At 41.9% G+C, this 22716-nt stretch overlaps 1 protein-coding gene across 1 annotated transcript; it reads left to right on the forward strand.

Annotated features, from left to right (window-relative positions):
- Positions 1-726: 726 nt before the first annotated feature.
- ppl (periplakin) lies at positions 727-22472 on the forward strand. The gene is made up of 22 exons (XM_076080022.1): positions 727-776; positions 4543-4642; positions 5472-5626; positions 6029-6149; positions 6935-7060; positions 7195-7236; positions 8162-8323; positions 8441-8548; positions 9072-9167; positions 9287-9409; positions 9529-9675; positions 12367-12518; positions 12628-12737; positions 15208-15365; positions 15504-15682; positions 16560-16698; positions 17599-17792; positions 17930-18080; positions 18181-18264; positions 18367-18483; positions 19176-19268; positions 19359-22472. The coding sequence occupies exons 1-22, from the start codon at positions 727-729 to the stop codon at positions 22029-22031; spliced, it is 5280 nt and encodes a 1759-aa protein (XP_075936137.1). The 3' UTR covers positions 22032-22472.
- The last annotated feature ends 244 nt before the right edge of the window (positions 22473-22716 follow it).

The following is a 22716-nucleotide window of genomic DNA, read 5'->3' on the forward strand; positions in this document are numbered from 1 at the left end:
AATCACCCACACACACACACACACACGCACACACACACACACACACACACACACACACACACACACACACACACAGACTACGAAGGACTTCATGGATTGATCTATCATGGATAGATTCATAGTTGATCTGTATTAAACAGTAAGTGGCATCATGTCCTACTCTACACCATGCACTCTGTGATGATAAGTCCACCTGTACCTGTTACATCACATCAACTGCACAAACAGACACTTGTTTTTCCTCTACACAAATGTGTTGTCACGCCCTGTTTTACATAGTTTGGCCTTTATTTGTTTGTGTGTCATAATAATAATATGCAATATACTTTAGAGACAGTTACTGTCCTTTTTTCCCTTTTTCAGGCTATATTATTTAGTAGGCTTTTAAGTGATTATTACTATTTAAATACTGTATATTTGCATTAGTGATATCAGCCCGTCTGTGTGTGCGTATAGTGTGCTTGGCTGTGAGGGCGGGGCCTGGCTCTGAGGCCCCACCTGTCCCCTGCTGTCTGACAGGTAGTGTCCACAGGAACGTGGGTGTGAACACTGACAGTGAACCACAGTGTCTGTGGGAGTGGAAGCGGTGGCATTGAGAAGGCGTGTGGACGTACACATACACACCCGGAGCAGCGGAACGAGCAGAGGACTCACTCACAGCCGAGGTTCACCTGTCCTGTTGGGATTGTTTTCTCGTCGGAAGCCGGTGCCAGGTGACCTGTCAACATGTTCAAGAAAAAGTCCAAGACCACCGCGATAACGCAGCCAACTACAAGGTGAGTAGCGGTAGTCTACGGGACAGTGGGTTTACAACGAGCTATGGCGTCTCCTGGACCCTGTAGCCGTGAGTCCTCCGGTCTGCTGGCTCCACACGTAACGTGACTCCACTGACACACACCGAGAACCAACGTTAAAACTCCGGTTTGAAGTGACCTTGCTTTGCGGTAAAGTCATTAAATACCAACATGTGCTAACTTGACACAATCTGTCAGTCCGTCTTCACTAGGAGGAACATTACGAGTAAATATGTCATCTTTGGTCACCGTCGTAGGAATAGTGTGACAAGTAGCCTATTCAAATGTATGTAAATATAATGTATACTAGGTTTAATTAACTAAACACCGTGTCGTATTTATTCATAAAGACCTCCGTCTAATACAAACCGTGGTGTGTTGAGCGTGCAGATGTCCTTTTTATCTTGTAACTTTTATGGTTCTTTTCTGAACATCGCGTCTCGTGGACTAACGTGGTTCATACTAATGTGAATGCACTCCCTGAATGTAACTTTATTTTAAGTCCGTATCATCTGCGTTCAAGACAGCAACGAGAGGGTGTAGATGAGATTGCATAATGTGTGCTTTGACTCCAGAGAGGGTGTGGTGCTCCACAGGCTGCGCAGTAAAGTTGTAGTAACTGGTTTGTGAGGTATTCAGATGTCAGCGTGAGGAATGGCTTTCAGCCTCTCCCACCATACCAACGCACCAAGCCTACTCCCTTCCACTGTTAGTCTTTCCACTGGGTCTGAGTTCCCCCTGGAGAGGCTGGAGAGGTTAAACCATCATCCCATGGCTGCTCATTGAGCAATGCTCCATGTCACTCAGCATGTAGGGGCCCCAAAAATAACACCCTCTGGTGTCAAGTACTAGAAGATGGACTAATCTGTGTTTAAATAGTAACCCTCCAGTGAGAGCTGTGTTCCACTGTCACATCCACCATCAAGAGAAAGGGAATGACTGCTAGTCTTTATTTATTTATCTTAAAGAATTATTACTAAGCAGGTTTGCACATACAAGGTCTTTGTCTTGGTACTTTGGAACAGAACAATAAATACAATGCAAGAGTCAAGCGACATGATACAGAATATAATACTGTAGAAAACATGAGGAATCCCATAAAGCATATATGCAGGAGGCACTTCGTTAGAGTCCAGAACAAACCATGATATATTTGCATGTTTGTGGCGTATTGGTTTCTACTCCTCAGGCAGTGAGACAAGGAGGATGCCAAGATAAGTCCTTATTATAATCACTGCTGAACACCTTGATAGCCACCAACAAACGGTGGAGGAATCCTAATAATGCAGCTCCACCCTCCTCATTCTCCTCATACGGCTCTCCTTATGCAGTCTGTAGTTGGTGCATGAAAGCTGTGATCTCAGGTATCTGGCACGCTGGCAGCTAATGACAGCTTCAAGTCCAAGCTGGAGATCTAAAGATGGCCGGATCGCAAAGCCTCGGAGCTTGCAACAGTTAGGTGTTTTTGTGCTAGTCTAGATCTGTTACAAGAGAAAGTATAAGACAGGCACAAGGAGGCACTATGTTGTACATTTCCTCTCCTTATACAGACATGGATGGATGGGCCTCCTGGGCACAGGCTGAGGGGCCCAATCGGTCAGGGGCCATTGTCTCATACTCATAGTCCATGTATCTGCAACATATGGCTGGGACAGAGCAGGACTGGTGTTGTGCTGTGGGGCTCACTGACAGCAGAAGCCCCCCACACCCTCTGACATAACGCTGGAGCTTTCTGCTTCTAATTTCACCCTCTCCCTGTGGGAACATCTGAGTTGTGTTTCTCAAGCGAAGGCTCCAGTGCCACTTCCTTCCCAGAGCCAACACAACCACACTGAAAACATTGAATCCGAGCCAGTGAGCCTCCCTGGAAACTATTGACAGCATGTTTGTAGCTCACAATACATCGTAGAGCAGGTAGGATTATTGGTGCATTGGTTTCAGACGCTTGAGTCTGAAAAGCAGTATTCTGGTACTGGGATTCAAGAAAACAGTGTGTATTATTCTCTTTGAACAGTCGGTAGGATTGCTTAACACTCAACAGACCAATGCACAGTTAGTTTTCATCTGGTCTGAACTTTCAAACAAACATATCTGCTTTGAAAACCATAAATGTTCTATGCTCCCACAGATATGTGTAAAGCAGCGCTTTGACTTATTTCACCCCCTTCAGGGTGTTTTTTATTCGGATGGGCCTCGACAGACTAACTGGCAGCTGCTGCAGCACAGCTCTACACTACCTGTTCACACTTGTTTGTGTTTTCACTTCAAACCTGCTCTGATATTATTTCATTTCAAAACCAGGGGCTTTGAAATGAAAGTCAGTGTCCAGTGTTCGTTTGGCAGATGTTATGTAACTTGTGTGTGTGTGGGGAGATGGATGGTGGATTTGAATTGACAGACATGGACTCTTTTTGCTCTGTCTATCACCAGCGAGCGCACACAAGCACACACACACACACACACACACACACACACACACACTCACAAAAACAAAATCACGTTTGGAAGGTAATGACTTGGATGGTATTCGCTTGTGTTGGAGTTAATGTGTAACATTAATGTCATAACATTTATTGGTATCATGTGACATACGAGGGGTGCTGTAAATAATTTGCAGCGTTAAATGGAATTCCGCCAAGAATGTATTTGAATAAAAAAAGCAATGCTTGGAGTTTATAGAAAGTGAAATGAGGGTAATGTGGTTTGGAAAGGGAATATGAATAGAGCCCACGAATACTGGATACCAATAAATCATAGCAAGTCTGATAACAATATGTAACACAATATTGGATGACCAACCCCCACATTAGTTTGGTAAAAACTAATGTGCGACTTTTTACAGTGAAACAATAAAGGTGTCAGTGCTCTCTGGTGGACAAACTGTGAAATGGAAACTCTGTTTCAAAAGGACCTCAAACATATCTGAGACATTAATGTAGACGCCTTATATTTTTACTAAATCAGCTTATTTATCAGACAGGCTCTAGGACCACACTGCTCTTGAAGTTGTATATATTATATGACCTGTGCCCTCTGTACGCTAGGAGTGATGCTTCACACGCTGCTCTTTGGCACACATCACAGTGAGTGATGGTCTCACGGTGATTGGACGAGATGTGTCTGCTAGTTTCCTTTTCAGGAATGATGTCAACCTGTTTCCTGTCAGCCTCTCTGCTCTAAATGAAGAAGTTGTTCATTCAACATATCACAGTCTCGTTAATCTGTGACTGATGCTTGTTGTTTTTAAGTTTGGCAGCTATGTGCATACAAATGTTTGAGTACATTAGTAAACAATTTATTAACAGTTTATCATTGAAAAACATTGTAACATTCCATATTAAGAATATGTTAATGATAATCAAATGAGTTGTTAACCTTTGAGAAATCTTTTTCGAAACATTATACAGATGGACGAGTAAGCAAAGATTAAGCATCGACGAAGTATTAGCTGTCTAAATAATGTTAACCAATTATTAACCATTAACAAAATGTTACAAACATTTATCTGTTAGATGTTTTACAAAAGTTTTCTTAAAGGTTTAAAAATCATTTAGTAATCATTAAAAAAGGCTTAATGCTCTAATGTGTGCAACAATAAACTGTAGCATTACTAATAATTATTCAACATGATCAATTATCATTTCATTGTTAACATTAAAATAACGATAAACTAAAGTTGAATGAACTATAATGTGTTAGTATTGGTTATTATGTCGTGTTAGCCTGATGAGGTCCGTTTGTCTTCCAGTGCTCCGTCCACAGAACTGAGCACTCTGATCGACAAGCTGCAGAAGAATGCTGATAAAGTGGAGAAGTACAGCTATGACATCGAGCAGAACCTCAACAAGGTACAGTCTGATAACCAGATACACAGTTAGAGAGAAGCCTCTCGATATACAAATACCTTCAGATGATAGAATGACCAGGAGAAGCAACACTGAGTTCAACTAGTGCTGCAGTGTTGAGTAAAGAGGATTAAAGGCCACCATGATCAATTGGTGCAATGCTCTTTATGTATTTCATGTGTTTTATTTTTGGGTCTGCAGTTATCACGTTAAGATGAAATAAAATACAACAATTATCCGTTTCTTTTTAACTCCCACTGAAGGAGAGATCGGAGCGTCTTCAGCTTCTGCACTGTGACGTATTTCACAGTGAAACAGAATATTTGAGGGGCAGATTCAAATCAAATCCTTTGCATTTGATTGGGTTATGTTTAGCTCCTGAGAGCAGGATGACTCATCAAACATCAGAAACTGTAACAGAAGCTAAAGACGCTCTGTTTCACTGGGACTTTGAAGGGTCGTGTTGGTTTTGTCTCAGTAACATTCCTACATTTATTCAAAAAGTACTACAGTAATTAACAGGTGTTGCACTTTCATAAAGTTGGAAGACTTTCAAGAGACTTATTTATTTTTAAAAGACTTGAAGCAGCAGCCCTAAAACTCCTGACTCAGAACCCCAAAACACAGAATCCTACATTTCCCATAATGCCTTTCATTAGACCCTTTCATTCCTATAGACCCTTCCTGATTCGTAAACACACAGGTCTCTTAAACTCTACACCTGCAGCTTGTGATGCAGTCTTTCTGTAGTCACCCAGCTCACGCTGTTATAACTCTGATTTGTCTGACTGCACCTGATTGACCTTCCTACGTCCACTGTGTTTTTCTGCAGGATGTGAGTAAGATCAACGAGGGGAAGCAGCCTCTGTATCAGGATGACACCAACAAGAGAATCCTCAGCTCTCTAGAACTGCTCACCAGCCTGGATGAGGACGCCGTCAATGCCAAGCGCCTCCAGCATCCGCAGGCCGAGATGATAGAGAAGGAGTGAGTAGAACCCCGCTCCATACTGAAAGGCTCTATGTAATATCTGGACTAACCTGTCCAGAAGACGTCATGTATGTTTGTGTCAGAAAGCTGCATGGAGGACGTGTTGTGTTTACGTGACCTGGGGAACAGGGGAAATTAGAAATAAAGGCCTGTTTCTCTACATGTAAATCCACCAGTATTTTAGAATCGAGCAACGTTGTTGTACTGAGGAAATTGATGCCGTGGAAATGTACATAATGCTGAGTCATTACAGTGCAGGTTATCCCCCCATACCAGCTTTTATATGAGAATTTACTGTACATTGTTGACTGTTATGGTCAAAAGAGATTAAGTTCAGAAAAAAATATTGCAATTATTTGTACTCGTAGAAATAATGTGTGTGTGTGTGTGTGTATTCAGCATGAGGCAGCTGCGTGAGAAAGTGCTGAAGCTGAAAGAAGACCATGACCGTATCTACCACCTGACCCGCACTGAGGGGAAGCCCAGCATCAACTGGGGCAACATGATGGATGAGAAACTGGTAGGAAGCAGACCTGTACCCTCACACAGGGTTCCACTGTGGACCTGACACTAAGATCACACTCAGAACTTGTCGTATCTACCGTATCTAACCCAACAATGCGGAGAAGGAGAACAAATCGGCAGATGCATGTTGATATGGCTCGTTAAGTCACTCCTCTGTACACTCTAACGTGGTTTCTCTTCATTCATCACATTTCTTTCAAACTTGAAGCACACACCCTCTCAAACGTCATACAGACGTTAACACCATCTTGGCTCCAAAGTGATTTACAAAAAGCAGATTAGGTCTAAAGTCACTGCATTTACTCATCAGCAACTCATGACACCAGATGTCAAACTGATGCCAGAAATGTATTGTAACAAGGAAATGATTCCTCAATTAGATATTGATACTGCATGTGATGCTGTATCAATATGTGGAACTGTCTCATACTTTGCTAACAGGGAATCAGTTTCAAAAGATTTTGATACTTTGATACTTTCAACTTCTTCTGCTGCCCCCAATAGCTAAGAAGAAATAGGGGGTGATGAGAAAACCTGGTCAGTAGGTCAAAAGATGACCAAGTTAAGAAGATGCCAAAGCAGAAAATAAACTGTTTTCATATGTATTCACATGAGAGCATATAGGTGTTTGACATATGTGGATTGTTACATACTGTCCATAGTGGAGGCCCTTGGCTCTTACACTATCAACTGCTCTTGACTTTCAACATATACAGCTTGACTAAACTGTCACTGTGTGGTGGAGGGGACTCAAATGTGTTATTATGTCTCTCTGCCCAGGACAACCTGAACAACAAGGGCTTTGGCCAGGACCTGCCATCTGTGGAGAACGAGGTGGAGGAACACAACATCTTCCACAGTGAGGTGGAGGCTCTGGCTCCTCACATCTCCACCAGCGGAGACAAGGTACAAACAGAGAGCCAGAAGAAGCAATGTTTAAGTCAGGCCTGATGTTTCCTGACACATAAAAGAATGGTCCCAGAGGGGGCACACAGCTTATTAATCAAACACATGACCCTCATTTTTGTCTTGTTCTGCAGGAATACGTCAGTAGCCTCCAGATGAAGTACGCCAAACTACTGGTAATTAACCACCACACCCACATCCACTCTCTGAGCCCACGGGGGTGCTTTGTGTGTGTGTAAATATTATTCTAATCAGCATAACCTGTGACTGGAGGCTGGTCTTATATAAAGACCTCTTCCGTCTCCCATCACATCGCCTTTAGCCCTCTGGGGACTGCAAACAAAACACTTCACTGCAGGTTTACCGTATCACACCGAATATGTCTTCACCAGTGTCAAAGTAGAGCACCAAATGTAGATCAATCCACAGCTGAAAATAGTCCCCAACAAATACACAATTTCCTCCTGTTTGAGAAACAATTGAACTGAAGCGGTCTGCTGTTTTAGGAAACCACCAAGCCTTTAGGGAATAAAACTTCATATTTGTGAACTATTTAAAAAAATGTACATCTTCAGCAGGAACCAATGGACTTAGGGCTGAGTGCCACAGACAGACTGGATTTCAATGGATTTGTATAAAATAAAAATAAAAAAGAACATAGAATAATGCCAGCCTTATCCTTCAAGTGAAAATTGAATAAAACGGTTTAAATATATCAATACAAACAGCCACAGTGATGCTGCATTGTTATTGTTGTGAAGCTGTTTTGCTGGTCTGCAGCTGCTTCCAGCTAACAGCCCCACAAATGAGCAAATCAATATTGTGTATTAAGTATGAGGCAGCTGCACATAACACATTGGTCACATGTATTATAAACATACTGTATTATACTACTGTTGCATTGCAGAGGAAAGATAAAGGGCTGAAGTCAACTAGTTTTTATGGTTTCATTTTTCTACAAACAAAACCATATGCCGTTAAAATATTTTGAAAGACTTTTCTAGATATTTCTATCAAAATATATTTTCCTCAAATTAATATTGTTAGCTTAGAGCAACAGCTTCCAGGGAATCCAAGTCATCATGTTTGTATGCTGGTTAGGCCACTTCCAGCGCTCGTCAGCGCAACCTGCTGAGCCTGCGGGACTACATGCAGCGCTGCACCAATGAGCTGTACTGGATGGACCAGCAGGCCGAGGAGAGGTCCAGCTATGACTGGAGCGACGCCAACCTGGACTACCCCGCTCGCCAGAGGCAGTATGAGGTAGCTAACGCCACACAATAACAAGCTACATACTGTATATCAAATGAGCATCAGTGCATGCACCAATGGACACTAACACATAAATAAATGTGGTCCACGTCTGTCTTGCCTCAACAGAACTTCATTAGTAAATGTCTGGAGTCCAAGGAGGCCTCCGTCACCAAACTGAATGAGGATGGAGAGAAGCTGATTGCTTCTGAGCATCCAGGGAAGAATGTTATTGAGGTACAGGCTCATCCATCCCTGTATGAATTTTAAATGGTCTTCCCTTTTCACTTCCTGCTTCAGCAAAGATATGGTGTTCTGAAAAGACAAACAAGTGGTTATTGTAGTTTGGCTGCTCACCAACACGGCCGGCAGTTGATGCTGATCCTGTTTTTAAGTTTTCTTTACTATTAAAGTAATCCAGTGATAGTTGTCTATACATCCATGAGTAACACAATCCATTAATACTAACCTTTTTTTACATTACTAAGGCTCAGATGGTGTCATGATTCTTATATTCCTGGAACACTGACACTTCTTAATATTGGAAATGCACACACAACTGAAATCTTTACGTCCAGCCTCAAAGACAATAACCAGTGTGTGTCCAATATCTGTTGTTTCTTCATACACAGCAGGCTTTTAACCTTGCCTTGAAAACTGTACAGCGCATTGGTTAACTTTTAAAAAATGTGCCTTGAACGCAAAATGTCTTCACTGTATCTTTACTGATCAAGTGCTCACACACTTCGTTGTTTGTCAGGCTCACATGGAGGCGGTCCATGCTGACTGGAAGGAGTACCTGAACCTGCTCATCTGTGAGGAAAATCACCTCAAACACATGGATGAGTACCACAAGGTAAGACACAGGGACAGATGAGCACTCACAGGGACGTACACATTTCACACACACACACACACACACACACACACATTTAAACAGGTAAAGCTTATCTGTGTATGTGTGTGTGTGTCCAGTTCCAAAAGGAAGCGCGTGACACTCAGGACCTGCTGAAGCGGATGGACACGGACCTCAACCAGAAGTACAACCCAGAGTTCAAAGATATGTATCAGATGGAGGGCCTGATAACGGAGCTGGATGTGAGCGTTCTTTAATACTGACAGACTGAACCACTGACTCCTTCTACAGCACTAAAACATATGCTGACTGTATGTGTATCTGTGTGTGTGTGTGTGTGTGTGTGTGTGTGTGTGTGTAGGACCAAGCTAAGGCCATGGACCACTTTGATGAACGGGTCAAGGCTCTTCAGAAGCGCAGCCTGCAGGTTTTGCCTCTGAAGTACCGCCGGGAAACCCCCCAGAAGATGCTGCCCGTTGAGGCTCTGTGCGAGTTTGACACAGACGACGTATGTAGTGTGTGGTCGAAAGCTTATAGGCTGTGTAGCTGCTATTACTTAGCATTTGTTGCTCATTAATAAATGTGAGAAACTAAAATCCTCTACTTCAGGGACTTCTTGATTCTTGTGAATCATGAAAAGGCTCATCTGGTTCATCCTAGGACACGACGAGGATTCGTTTAAACTAAGATTAGATAACTAGCCAAGTTACGTTACAGTATTTAGGAACTTACTTTGTGTGTATGCAGCAACATTGTTTCACATATTTAAATGTTGTATTATTAATGTTGTTATTTAGGGTGTCACAATTTTGATTCTAAATCAAGAATTGATCAAAATAAGCTTTTGATTTCAAAATCTTTTTTCTCCTACTTGCATGCGTCAGACGGGTAAAAACACTTGAAATAGGACTCAGCGTTACTACCGGTAGCCTGCCACTGCACTTCTTGTGACCTCATGGCCGGTTACCTCGTAAACTCTGAGAAACACCAGCTGTTGTTAAGTATCCTCCTGCCATCTAGTTTATTTTAGTTTTGTTGTTGTTGACTTAGTGATCATGATGTCATACAGAATCCCTCTTTAAAGAAGAATTACTGAAAAAAAACGTTAAATTGAAAATCAAATCGTAACCTTAAAATTCAAAATTTGATTATAATTTGGTGGTCAAAGGTCACTTTGATCTCACATCACTTTGGCCCATAACTCAAGAATTCATATGCTTATTATGACAATTTCACACAAATGTCTAAGTGATGACATTTTTGGACAGACATGTAAGTAAACAATCCTAAAATAGTGATTTGATTGATGTCTCAGCAAAGAGCAGCAGGAGTAACTGTTCCTCTGGTCAATAGGTTTATGATCCACAATCAAATCACAATTTAAAGCTTATCCAGTCATCTGATAACAGAACAATCAAACATGCAAGCGAGTAAATGAAAACAATGCAATTGTGATTCGGTGGTTGATCGGTTATCATCACAGAGAGTTTCAACCATTTGCGATTCCCTCTTTGGAAGTTTTCTCCTAACTGCCTTATTTCCTTCATCTTTCTCATCTTATTGCCTCTCTGTGCTGCAGTGACCCCATTTCAAATGAAAACACTTTATTTTTGTGCCATATTTTCTCTGTCACTGGCTATCAGTCTAATCCCAGGATGTTCTCAGCTATGAGAGTGCCTGACTAAGCACTCTGTCTTTGCTTTTTCTAAGCACTAGGCCTGTAACTTGTTGGTTTTGTGGTGTAATGTATTCAAATCCCTTCAGTCGGGAGCTCAGGCTGACACTCTGAGTGTCTCATATAAAACCCCTCAGGATGAGAACACAAGGGATTGGAAGAAGTCTGCGCTTTGACTAAAGAGCCTGTGGAGCTCTTCAGTTTATGTGTAGCAAAGCTCATCGTGTGTAGGTTGTCTCTTGACCTCACTGATTTCAGGTTCTCATTATTGCCCATGATGTGCAGTACAAAATGCATAAGGTTAGCTCACTAGCAGATCTATATCTATATCCTAGAGCCCAGGGATCCCTTTCAGGGGGGCATTTTATTTTGAATTAGTTAATAGCACTGATTGTCCTGATGTAGGACACAAATCCGTTTTGTCAGGTTCAAAAGGCTTTGTCTGTTTGCAGAGGCACGTAATCTAAACACTTGTAAAGAACGATGTTGAGCTTATGGAGAGCCATCTTTTTACTTTTGGCAGATGACAGTTTGTTGTAGCATTACCGCCCTCTACTGTATAGAGCATGGAATAACTATGTTTTATGAACTTAGTTCAACTATGAACTAAGTTTGAATATATACTCTATATACATGTTTTAATACTTTTTAAAATTAATTTCTTATATTATGTTGCAAATTGTTTCATTCATTTACTTCACCCAATGTATTCATGTGCTTGTTTATTTCAAAATATATGAATTCATTTGATTCATATCTGACAGCCTCTTTTAGAGTCTTCATTTCCTTCCATCCATTATCTTCCTGTTACGGGGGCCGGGTCGTGGGGCAGCAGGCTTAGCAGACGTCCCTCTCTCCCAGCAACATTTTCCAGCTCTGCTCTGCTCGTGTTCTGGGTTTACCCCAGGTCCTCTTTCTGTTGAACCACCTCAGCTGGCCCCTTTCAATGTGAAAGAGCAGTGGCCCTACTCCGAGCTCCTCAGCTCAGTCCGCTTGTATCTGTCCATCACTCGCTCCATTTTAACCTCACTCATAAAACAAGACCCCAAGATCCTCCCTCGCTTGCGGCAGTGACTCACTCCCAACCCGAGGGGCACAATCCACCGTTTTCAGGCAGGGCCTCAGACATGGATGATTAATTTCAGTTAAAATTATTTATAACTGATTTTTAAAATGGAGCTTTCAGATTTGTGTTACCACAAACGTATGTGTCATTCTACCAGATGCAATCTTACAAATCATTTGTTGCCAGCAAAAGATAAAACCAAGACAAAGTCCTGCACAGAGCAGCAAGAGCTCTGATTGCCAAAGACTCCTGATAACACACAATGGTTAGACAGAGCATACCACAAAGTAACCACAAGTCAAATGTAAAAGCCTCTTTACATTAATTCAGTTATTCCTATTAAAAGGCAATAAGTAATCTGTCAACCACGTTCTGAAGAAAGCTGTTTTGTTGTCTAGAATGTGACTGTTTGAGAGGAAAGTACTAGATGACAGATTGTAATTGTTGGACATTTACAGGGGCAGATTTTGCGTGGGGAGAGTTACACTCTGCTCCGGAACAATGGGACCAAATGGGATGTAAAGGATGCAGCTGGACATCAGTTCACTGCCCCGGCCGTCTGCTTCATGATCCCCCCCACTGCCCCCGAGGTACTGGCAGTCTCTGACAGGTGAGTGTGTATGAACACGTACAAGAACAACGTTCACTGGATGACAAACTCCCATTACATTTGATTCCAGTGCAGCTTTAACAGTTTTTTATATTTTGTGTGATCGCAGCCTGGCAAACCAGCAAAAAGCTGTCAAGCAGAAGGTGGCGAGCAGCAGTGCAACTCTGCAGAAACGCTTCGTTGAGCTGAAGAAGGAGAGCGGGTCTGGCACAGCTACAGGTACAGAACTGTGCTGCAGCTGTTATGACACTCATCACGTCTTCACATTTCAAGCTACTTGATTTATTTGTTGCTCTGAGTAGATTTAACATGCTGGGGCGTCATACAGCTGTGTTTCTAATGAGAAATCATGGGTTGATTTACACAAATCAGGATTTGAGACTGTTTCATACTGATCAGTTAATATGGTGACCTGAAGATAAAGCCAGGTGTTCACTGTGTGATCGTTTCATTATTTGTAATTATTTGTTGTATGCACACAATGCGTTGACATGAGGTCCTCAACCTGGGTTATAATATTATTATTATTACGTGAGCCATGATTCAGTTATATTGTGCTAAATTAAATTACCACAAAGCCACAGAAAACTTTGGGCTATAAAATATTCCAGATTGGGAGGCTAACAGGGATTCAGCAGTTACATTTTGCACCAGAGTAGGTAGGTTAATCCGGCCACGAGGCTGTATTAATAAACACACACACACACACACACACACCCACAGTGAAATCAACTAGAGTTCCATCAGAAGGCCGGATTACCAACCAGGCCCCAGTTAGCTAATGTCATAAACAATATGAACATGGCTCAGCACGTGTCAAAACAGTGTGCATAAAAGACTAACATATGCAAAATGAAATGTTGTTCAGGTGAATATGGAAGCAACATTTTCATTAGGTAAATCTGTTTTAGCCAGGAACATAAAAATAAGTTTGTAATTGAAGTACTGTTGGCATTTAAAGGATACGTCCAGTTGATTAGATCTTGGATCATAGCACTTGGATTTTATTTTCATATGTTTAGCCATCATTTTTATGTTGGTACTGATAATGTCGTACTCACCAAGTTAACTGATGAGATCTGGAAACAGCGTGACATCTCTTAAAACGACGGGATAGACACACAAGCTGTCAGATGATTAGACAGGTTGGATACAAACCATAGACTGTATGAAACTTGGATGTATAGTCTCCGTGTTTCTAAAGAGCCATTATGAGGCTCATAGTGGGTGTGCAACAGCTAGCAACCTGAGATGGCATCCACCTGTCAATCACAGAGGCCACGCCCTCAATTGTGCAACTTTATGCCTTAATACAATTTAAACGAGGGAGTTATACAAAAACGTTATATTATTTATAGAGACCAGAACCGTTTTATGTACCACGCTGTAAATTGTAACACTGTAAAAACAGTTTGTAAATGTTTATTTCTGCTGCAAAGTTGCTCATTTTAGCATGGAAGTCTATTGGGATTGACTCGCTTTTGGAGCCAACCTCAAGTGGCCATTTGACGAACTGCAGTTTTTAGCACTTCCGTGATGGCTTCATTTGTCACCACAGGAGGTTGCCACTTGATAAAAAAAAAAAAAAGATTATTCAAACTTTTAGAAGAAGAAGCTAGGGCGAAAAGGTAAAATGATTACCAAACTGTTGTAGTAAACATCCATCACAGGTACTTAATGTAGATGTGCACACTCAGTTTTCCTGCACAATGAGGGATTATTATCAGGGCTGGACTGGGTTAAAATAATTGACCCTGGCACTTAGGCCCCGATTGGTTCACCACAATCGATCTCACCCCACCCATCTTTGTTCTTCCCTCTGTATAGCCCAATGACTAAGAGGGAATCAGGGACGATTGAAAAGAAACATGATAAATATCTTCATAAAGTGTCACTGCAAAATTGTATACTCTGCTGTGATGAACAGGCTTTCCACACAGATGTGGCGTAGCCAGCCAGTGGGAAGAAATAGCCAGCTAGGGGATCCAGAAAATGTAGTAGTGAGTTATTCTAAAGAAGGATTAGGTTTCCTGTGCGTTTTAGCCCACATACTATGTAAATAGCTATTACTAAATAACACCATGCCTACTGCTGACTGATCAGAACTTTTGTCATTAAGACTCATTTGACCTTATTTATCATTTTTATTCATTGACACCTCAGTATAAGGTTTATCAAGACATGCCACAATGATGGTCAATAAAGTTCATTCATTTATCCGTTTATTTATAGGACATATAGAGCATAAGGGGGTGGGACAGATACAGACAGACAGGCTTGTCTCTCTATCATCATCACCCAGTGTATATTTAGAGAAAAACAATGGGCCGATCTACCTGCTTTATTGGCCGGTTGGTAAGACGAAAAAGCGTTGTGTTGGCCCCAAAGGCACGTCGACCCAGCAGGAATGTACCCGGTCTACCAGATTGCCAGTCCAGCCCTGGTCAGATCGACATAGCAGATGTGCTTACTTTCAGTTTGACCACCAACGTTTCTTGTTAGGGCAGACTTTTCTGTCGGGATGTCAGTGTGTCCCCAGATCTCAGCAATTACTCTGTAAAGTACAATATGTTGATGTCAGACAAAGATTTCACATGTTTAAGGCCGACCAGAGCTGTCACTATGTGCCACTGAAGAAAATAGATAAAGCCAGATAATGAAGCTTATCATGTTGTGTGTGTGATCTTAGACAAACAGGAGCAGCAGTGCCGCCAGCTGATGGCCGGTCTGGACAAGGTTGCCAATGACCTGGACAAACAGGAGAAGAACATTTATGCTCGAGTGCGCCCGCCACTGGAGCAGAACAGGCCACTGCAGGACAGCGCCGACCGCATGCAGGATATGAGGGTAATGACTTCCACTTCATTCTGTTGATGGATCCAAATACGGTTTCACACAACGCCTACATCTCTTAATTAAGCTCAAAAAGCTTAGAGAGAGTATTCATGCCTTTTACAACTCGCCAATTCCGACTGTTCCCTTCAGGACATTGCTGCTGCTGTCAGTAAGATTGAACCAGAGAAGTCCTCTAAAGTGCAGGAAGCAAAGAGCTTCTTGGTCTCAAATCCAACTTGTGCCAGCGCTCCTCAACTTCACAGCAAGGTGGACGAAGCAAACAAGAAGTACACCAAGATCGAGCAGCTTCTTCAGTGCTCTCAGGAGAAGTATGCGGCTTGATTTGTGTCTCAGTGTCTCCTCTTCTGTGGTAGTTGTGATTGTTTGAGAGTAGTATTCCTTAATGGGCAGGTCCATTACTATTATTATTATTGTTGTTTATAGGTTTGTATATCATTCTGTAACTTCTCAGAGGTGACATACCTATGTTTTAGCATCCCAAGCCCTCCTATAAATATTTTCCCCTGTGACCTGACATAGCTTTCTACATGATGTCGTACACATGTATAGATGTAATTCTTATCAATAGTCAGTGTATTACCTACAGTAGTTAGATGGCGATCAGCACACTCCCAGTCAGAGACACACATTAACACAAACAAACTCGATGGATGCAGTAACCTCTGTGCTCCGCAAAGTAAAATGGAGTCTGTGGCTTTGAATAAAGTATAGATAACGGTGTCTGATCCACATCGGTAAGGGCTATCTGATGGCAAGGAAAACTGGTGCAAACATTCTGAACCTATCGTACACTTAAACTGATATTGATATTTCTTTTGGTGGCTAAGATACGTTTTTCTGCGACTCCCATCCACAGCCACTCTACCTCGCCACCAAACAGCCATTTCCAACAGGAAACTGAAGTAGTTATATTGCTCTCTTTAAAGACACTAGATTCTATTTACAAAAACATTCATTTTACCTTGCAGAACAGATACATACAAACCCCACTTCCTCCAAATTAGTTTCAGTCATTTCAATAATTTCCCAACTTAGCGCAGCTAACAGACTGAGCTATTCATAACCTTACGGATGAGCTTACTTGGGTAAGCTACGACACTGCTTTTTGCTAACAGCGTTCCTATTTTATTTGTTATTCTATTATATACATATCTACTCACAGAATAAACGCACTTACCTTTTTAGACTGAAGAATTCCAACCAGCTGGAGACTTCCATTCAAAATGGAAAGACTTTACTGTCTACCTACGAGAACAAGCTGGCCAGGGAGGAGGTTGCTCCGTCTGACATCAGCTCACTCGAGAAAACACAGCGGGAACTTTCAGTAAGATACCTCTTTTATTCTTTGGCACACATTACAATGGCTCTGTTTGAAAATGACATACTGGTAAATGAAACCTTTAAGATCCACCATGGTGTTTTTGATCACTAGTACTGCTATGGAGCAACGTATTGATCAGCAGGTCCCATTTTGTTTGTATCCTGTGCATGCGCACATGCACGCACCAATACACATGATGGTTTTGTGCTGTTTACACTCAACTAAACAAGGAAGAACATTCCAAAGATCAGCTTTGCAATTATTTTATGTGGAAGATATTTCAACATCAACTTGATTATTAATGAGACAAAGCGGGTAACTGATCTAAAAACTGCATATTTGCTGCATCTCAATGGGTTCCCACACAAAGTTACAATATTAACTAAGATGGGTCCTGTATTAGATGGTTTTGTGGCCCCTCCCTAGCAGGTTCCCTATGTCAAAATGTAGCCTTAAAAACTTCATCATTGGGTGTCCTGATCAATCCAATTGATACAATTGCAAATAAAGACTAATGTGCCAAAAAATCATTTCGAGAAAATTGTTATTTTAGTTCATATTGTGCTCTCATATTCCCAAATAAAGCATTGCTTAATCATTTTGCCACTCATTTATTGACATATTGAAACCTTGGGCAAGGCAACAGGTGTGGGACCAATAAGAGCCCCCTAACAAGTTCATACAGCCATGTCCCTGATGTATACAAGTAAAAAGATGCTGTCATCATCACCAAATATTCAGTATAAAATTTGTGGAATTATTGCACTCATTCAAACATTTAGCAAGTGCTAGATGCAAAGGCCCCAACGCACTGTGCTTTTATCATTGACTTGTCTGTGTTATTCTTTCCTGAAGAAAACATTACTCTGTATATTGAATTAGTCTGCCTTGCTACTATGGTAGGATATTGCATCCGACTTGAGGTCCAAGAGGTCAGTTATCGCTGAGTCGGAGCAGAACCTGCGTTCGGCCAAAAGCAGCTGTGACAACATGGCCACCAAATTCCAAGAGCACTGCCCCGACATTGAGAGGCAAGAGGCTGACGTCCAGAAGCTCAACAAGCGTTTCGACAACCTCAACCGGCAGACAGACGCCAGGTGAGAGGGTCAAGAAAAGGAGTCAGTAATAATCAATAATTATTGGAAGAAATATTGAGTAAAATAGCACAAAAACACATATCATATAGTCCTATATATAGGATGTGTATAATGATCTCTTTTGCTGTGTGTTGCAGGTCTCAAAGCTTGCAGAGAGCTAAGATGTCGTACAACAATTACCGCAATGATTATGATAATCTGAACAGCTGGTTGTCTCGTGTCCCAAACTACGAGCCCCGTGAAACTGATGACACAAAACAATTGGAGACCAAGCTGAAGAATCAGAGGGTGAGAGTGATGAGCAACAGGGCGATACATACTCGCATATGCATATTTCCTGGTGTAGAGAAATACTCTTAAAACAACTTCTCTGTTTTCTTCTTTTCAGAACTTGCTCTCTGATATTGCAAGAAAGGAGTCTGACTTGAACAACGTGTCCAAAAATGCCCAGCTTTACCAACATGCTGTCAAAGTAAGATATTCATTGATTTTTACCACCACATCACTATCTTTAACTTGCAGAAATTAAATAAGATGATGGTTTTATAAATGGTTCACTGGCTCTTCTTTGTAGGACTACGAGAATGAAACTGAGAAGTTTAGATCCATCCTTGACCTTGAAGATGGACTTGTACCTCAAACATACAAGAGGAACAGACTGGAATCACCTGCATTGATAGTCAAGGGAGAGGTGAGGCACACCAGCTAAGCTTTTATGACATGTCACTGTCAATTTTGTCAGATATCAGACATGACTGTAGTGAAATAAGCAAGTACTTTAAAGTACACAGTAAAGATATACAACCTATCTCTGTCTTCTCCATCCCTGCTTTCCATAACCTCTCCCTGTTTCAAGCATGTGCCTAAGTAAACTAAAACACAGCTGTGCTAGCTCTTTCTCAGCATAGATTAGCCATTGAATCCACCAACACACATTTAAAGGGGTACTTTTAGTATAGCACATCCATAATGTTGTGGAGCTTGTGAGAGACACATTAAAAAAGAATAATCAAACCATTAGAGGTTGAGATATCCAGACTTTTAGTCCCTGGTCTGAATCATACCCCCAGAAACCCAGGATCCCACATTTCCCATAATGCAACTCAATAGTGTTTTTTTATTTGACTGATACACGTCCACATCTTTCAACTATGCACTCCAAGTTTATAACACAGCCTTTCTGTTGAAGATTTAAAGCCAAAATCAAAATAACTCGGGTGACATCACCATGACATCATCAGGGTGTCAGGGTTTTTTCTGACTTTTTCTGACTTTTCTTTAACGTATGAATTAGCAGATAGTTTTCCCAAAAAGGTTGTGAACCACTGACTGAAGTATCATTTACTGTATGTGATCTCCATGTAATTTCAATGTTGTTTTCAGGAATCCGCCATTGAGGCAAGGTTTACCGAGGTGAATGCTGTGAACAAGCAAAAGCTTCAGAATCTGGAGTTTGCCCAAAGTCTTCTCAATCAGGTGAAATATTTACACACTATTATAATAATAATAATAATAATAATAATAATAATAATAATAATAATGATGATGATGATTTACCCTTGACAGCAACCTCAGGCCAATATGATTCAGTCTACAAATGTCAAGTCAGTCCATGCTGCTGCCCCAGGAGAAGAACCTTGGAGAATCAAGAAGCAGCTGGAGGATGAGGTCCAGAGGAGGGAGCAGCTAGAGAGAGAAATTGAGACTATCCAGTCTGACATCTATGTCCTTGAAGGACAGAAGCCCCAGGACACAATTGTCAAGAAGGAGCTGATCAAAAAGGTTGCTGACCCCCAGCTGGACGAGGAAGTCCATAAGGTCCAGCAGAAACTTTCAGAAGAGCGCCGCACTACCCATGTCCTGGTGAATGACCTTGAGGTACTAAAGTTGAAGTTGCGTGGCCTTGAGACAGAGGTCAAAGAAGGGGCACAGCAATACACGGTCAAGGAGGTCTTGCGCATAGAAAGAGATCGTGATCAGGAGGAGGAAATGCGCAAGCTTCGGGAAGAGCTTGATGAGCTAAGAAGGCAGAAGTTGATGAAAGACAATGAGCTGATTCAGATAACAAAGCAGGTGACACTTCTAGCTGAAGAGAAGAACAAAGAACAGGAGGTGATCACTGAGGAGGAAGTGATTAAAGTGCAGAATGATCCCCAACTCGAAACAGAGTACCGGGTGCTCCTTGACCGGAGACAGAAGGAAACAGATGGCAGGAAGCAGCTGGAGGATGAACTGCAATTTCTTCAAGAGAAGCTCCGAAGGATGGAGAAGGAAAAATCAATGGCCGAGGAGAAGATTTCCATCAAAGAGGTTCTGAAAGTAGAGAAAGATATTGCCTTTGAAAGGGAGGTAGAAAACCTCAGAAGGCAGTATGAAGACGAGAAGGGCAAACGAAGATCATCACAGCGAGAAAAGGCTGACCTCCAGAGGAACATTTCCAGCCTAGAGGAGGAGAAGTCCAAGGTTGTTATTCAGGAGAAGATGCGGGAGATCGTCCGCCCTGACCCCAAAGCTGAGAATGAGGTGGCCAATCTCCGGCTTGAACTTGTAGAGCAACAGAGGCGTTGTAGGGATGGAGAGGTCCAGGTTAGATCACTACAGGAGGAGCATACCATGCTGAGGAACAGAGGACCTCAAGTGGAGGTCAAAGAGATCATCAAAGAAGTCATCAAATACAAGACAGATCCTCAGACTGAAAGAGAACTTGAGAGACTTCGCAATGAAATCGTAGATAAAACACACCAGACTGAGAAATCTGAGATGGAAATCCGCCAACTTCGTGATGAAATTGTAAGATGGAAGGACACCAAACCCCAAGTGCAGACTAAAGAGATAGTCAATGAAGTTCTGCAGTACAGAGAAGACCCCAAGACTAAGGAGGAAATTGATATTCTCAAAAGGAAACTGGCTGATGAACAACAGAAACGCCTCGACCTTGAGAATGAACGGTCAGGCCAAGAAGAGAAGATCAGACTGAGGAAAATCGATCTGTCTCAGGTCCGCGAGAAGGTTGTTCAACAAGAAGTGGTCAAGATGGAAGAAGACCCTCTCCTCAGATCAGAGTGCGACAGCTTCTCACAAAATATCAGCAATGAGCAAAAACAAAAGGAAAGCCTGAAAACTGAGCTCTCCCAACTGCAGAGACAGAAGGCTGACCTTGACCTGCAACTGGAAGAACTGGAGCGTGAGCGCAGGGCAAGGCGCGATGCAGAATTGGAGATCCAAAGGCTTCGGGTCAGACTTACTGAGCTGGAGATCCGAGACAAAGAGAACCGTGAGAAGGTGACTGTCAAACAGAAGGTAGTCCTGCAACAGGATCCCCAACAGGAGAAGGAACACTCCATTCTCAGACTACAGCTTGATGAAGAGAAGCACAAACGCACTCTGCTCGAGAAAGAGTTGAATATCCTCATCCAGCAGCAGCTCACCCTGGAGAAGATGGATGTGAAGGAAAGAGTTGTCCGCACTGAGAAAATCCAAGTTGAAAAGGACCCAGAGGCTGAGATTGAGATTGAGAACCTAGGAAGGACTCTGGATGAAGAGAAAAGGAGAAGGAGAGAACTTGACCAGGAGTTGGCCAACCTCACCTCAAGGCTCTCTGATATGGAGTTCACAAACACCAAATCTTCAAAAGAACTGGACTACATCCGTGATGAAAGTGGCCGTGTGCAGCAAGAAAACCAAAGGCTGCAGAATGAGATCCGCAAGCTTCGGGCTGAGATTGAGATCACCAGCAAAGAGACTCGTATTATCACTGAGTCTGCACCAAGGGAGGAAGGAAAGAACCTGGAATTGAGGCTTGATTCACTACAGAAAGAACTATCAGAGCTCAGGGGCATAACCGGCCAGAAGGATGACGAGATCGAGAGCCTTCAAAAGAACCTGGTGGCAGTGAGAATGAAGAAGGAACAGAGGGAGAGCCATCTGCGTAGGTCTATCGTGGTCATTGACCCAGATACAGGCAAGGAGATGCGACCAGAAGAGGCCTTCAAACTAGGGCTGATTGACTGGAAGATGTTCGTCAACCTGCAGAGCCAGGAGTGTGACTGGGAAGAGATTACGGTGAAGGGCCCCAAAGGAGAATCCTCAGTTCTTCATGACAGAAAATCAGGGAAAAAGTTCTCCATTGATGATGCGTTGCGTCTCGGGCACATCACTAATCGCCAGCTCCAGCAGTACATAAACAAAGAAATATCCATCCAGGAGTTTGGCGTAATGGTGTCAGGCAAAACCAAGTAAACGCAAACATGCTAAGGAAGAGGATTTTTCAGTTGTTTCCTCTGTTGCATCTCTGTTGTTTAACAATCTCTTTGTGTTTTATTGTACTTCCACTCTGACTTTAATACTATGGTGACTTGGCATTACTGTAACGATGATTACTAATTGCACTATGTATTTATTTGCTTATGAATATTCAATTTAGTGGTACTGGCATAAATATATGGATTGATGTTAGTATTATTATAGCCAACTACATAACAATTTATGTGGTAGGAAGAGTTTGCTCAGCCAAGCTTTAATTTCTTACACTGGGTACGAGGGAGAGGACATATCTTTGCATATCTTTATTGGATATTGCCATTGAAATTCACATGGGTACTAAAAGTTTCATTTGGTTTTGTGGTTTTCCCAGGTTTACTGGAACTGATGTTTGCTCTTTAATCTTCAATAAAAGTCAAATCAAACTGGAAAATGTTTTTTGTGTAATTTAATTCTGTATGCTATATTTGATGATGGAGATCCAATACAGAGCATTGCATATCTAAATAGAACAGCTCAGTGATGGCCCTGCACCTAAAGCTGATGTTGTGTCACTATTTGTAGGAAATAATAAAATTAATGATAATAATAATAATGAGAGACTTTATTCATACAGCATTCATTTCAAAACAAAATGTCAAAGTTCTCTGTAAAATGTAAAAAT

Source organism: Anarhichas minor, unplaced genomic scaffold (assembly GCF_050575085.1).
Source record: "Anarhichas minor isolate MPS153535 unplaced genomic scaffold, ASM5057508v1 ptg000007l, whole genome shotgun sequence".
NCBI classification, from domain to species: domain Eukaryota; kingdom Metazoa; phylum Chordata; class Actinopteri; order Perciformes; family Anarhichadidae; genus Anarhichas; species Anarhichas minor.

What these genes read in the sequence shown, in the direction of transcription:
- ppl (XM_076080022.1), top strand. Translation starts at nt 727, where the DNA reads ATGTTCAAGAAAAAGTCCAAGACCACCGCGATAACGCAGCCAACTACA. An exon ending in CTCGCCAGAGGCAGTATGAG is followed by an intron (nt 8,324 to 8,440) that starts GTAGCTAACGCC and finishes TTGCCTCAACAG; the next exon opens with AACTTCATTAGTAAATGTCT. An exon ending in CATTGATAGTCAAGGGAGAG is followed by an intron (nt 18,484 to 19,175) that starts GTGAGGCACACC and finishes TGTTGTTTTCAG; the next exon opens with GAATCCGCCATTGAGGCAAG.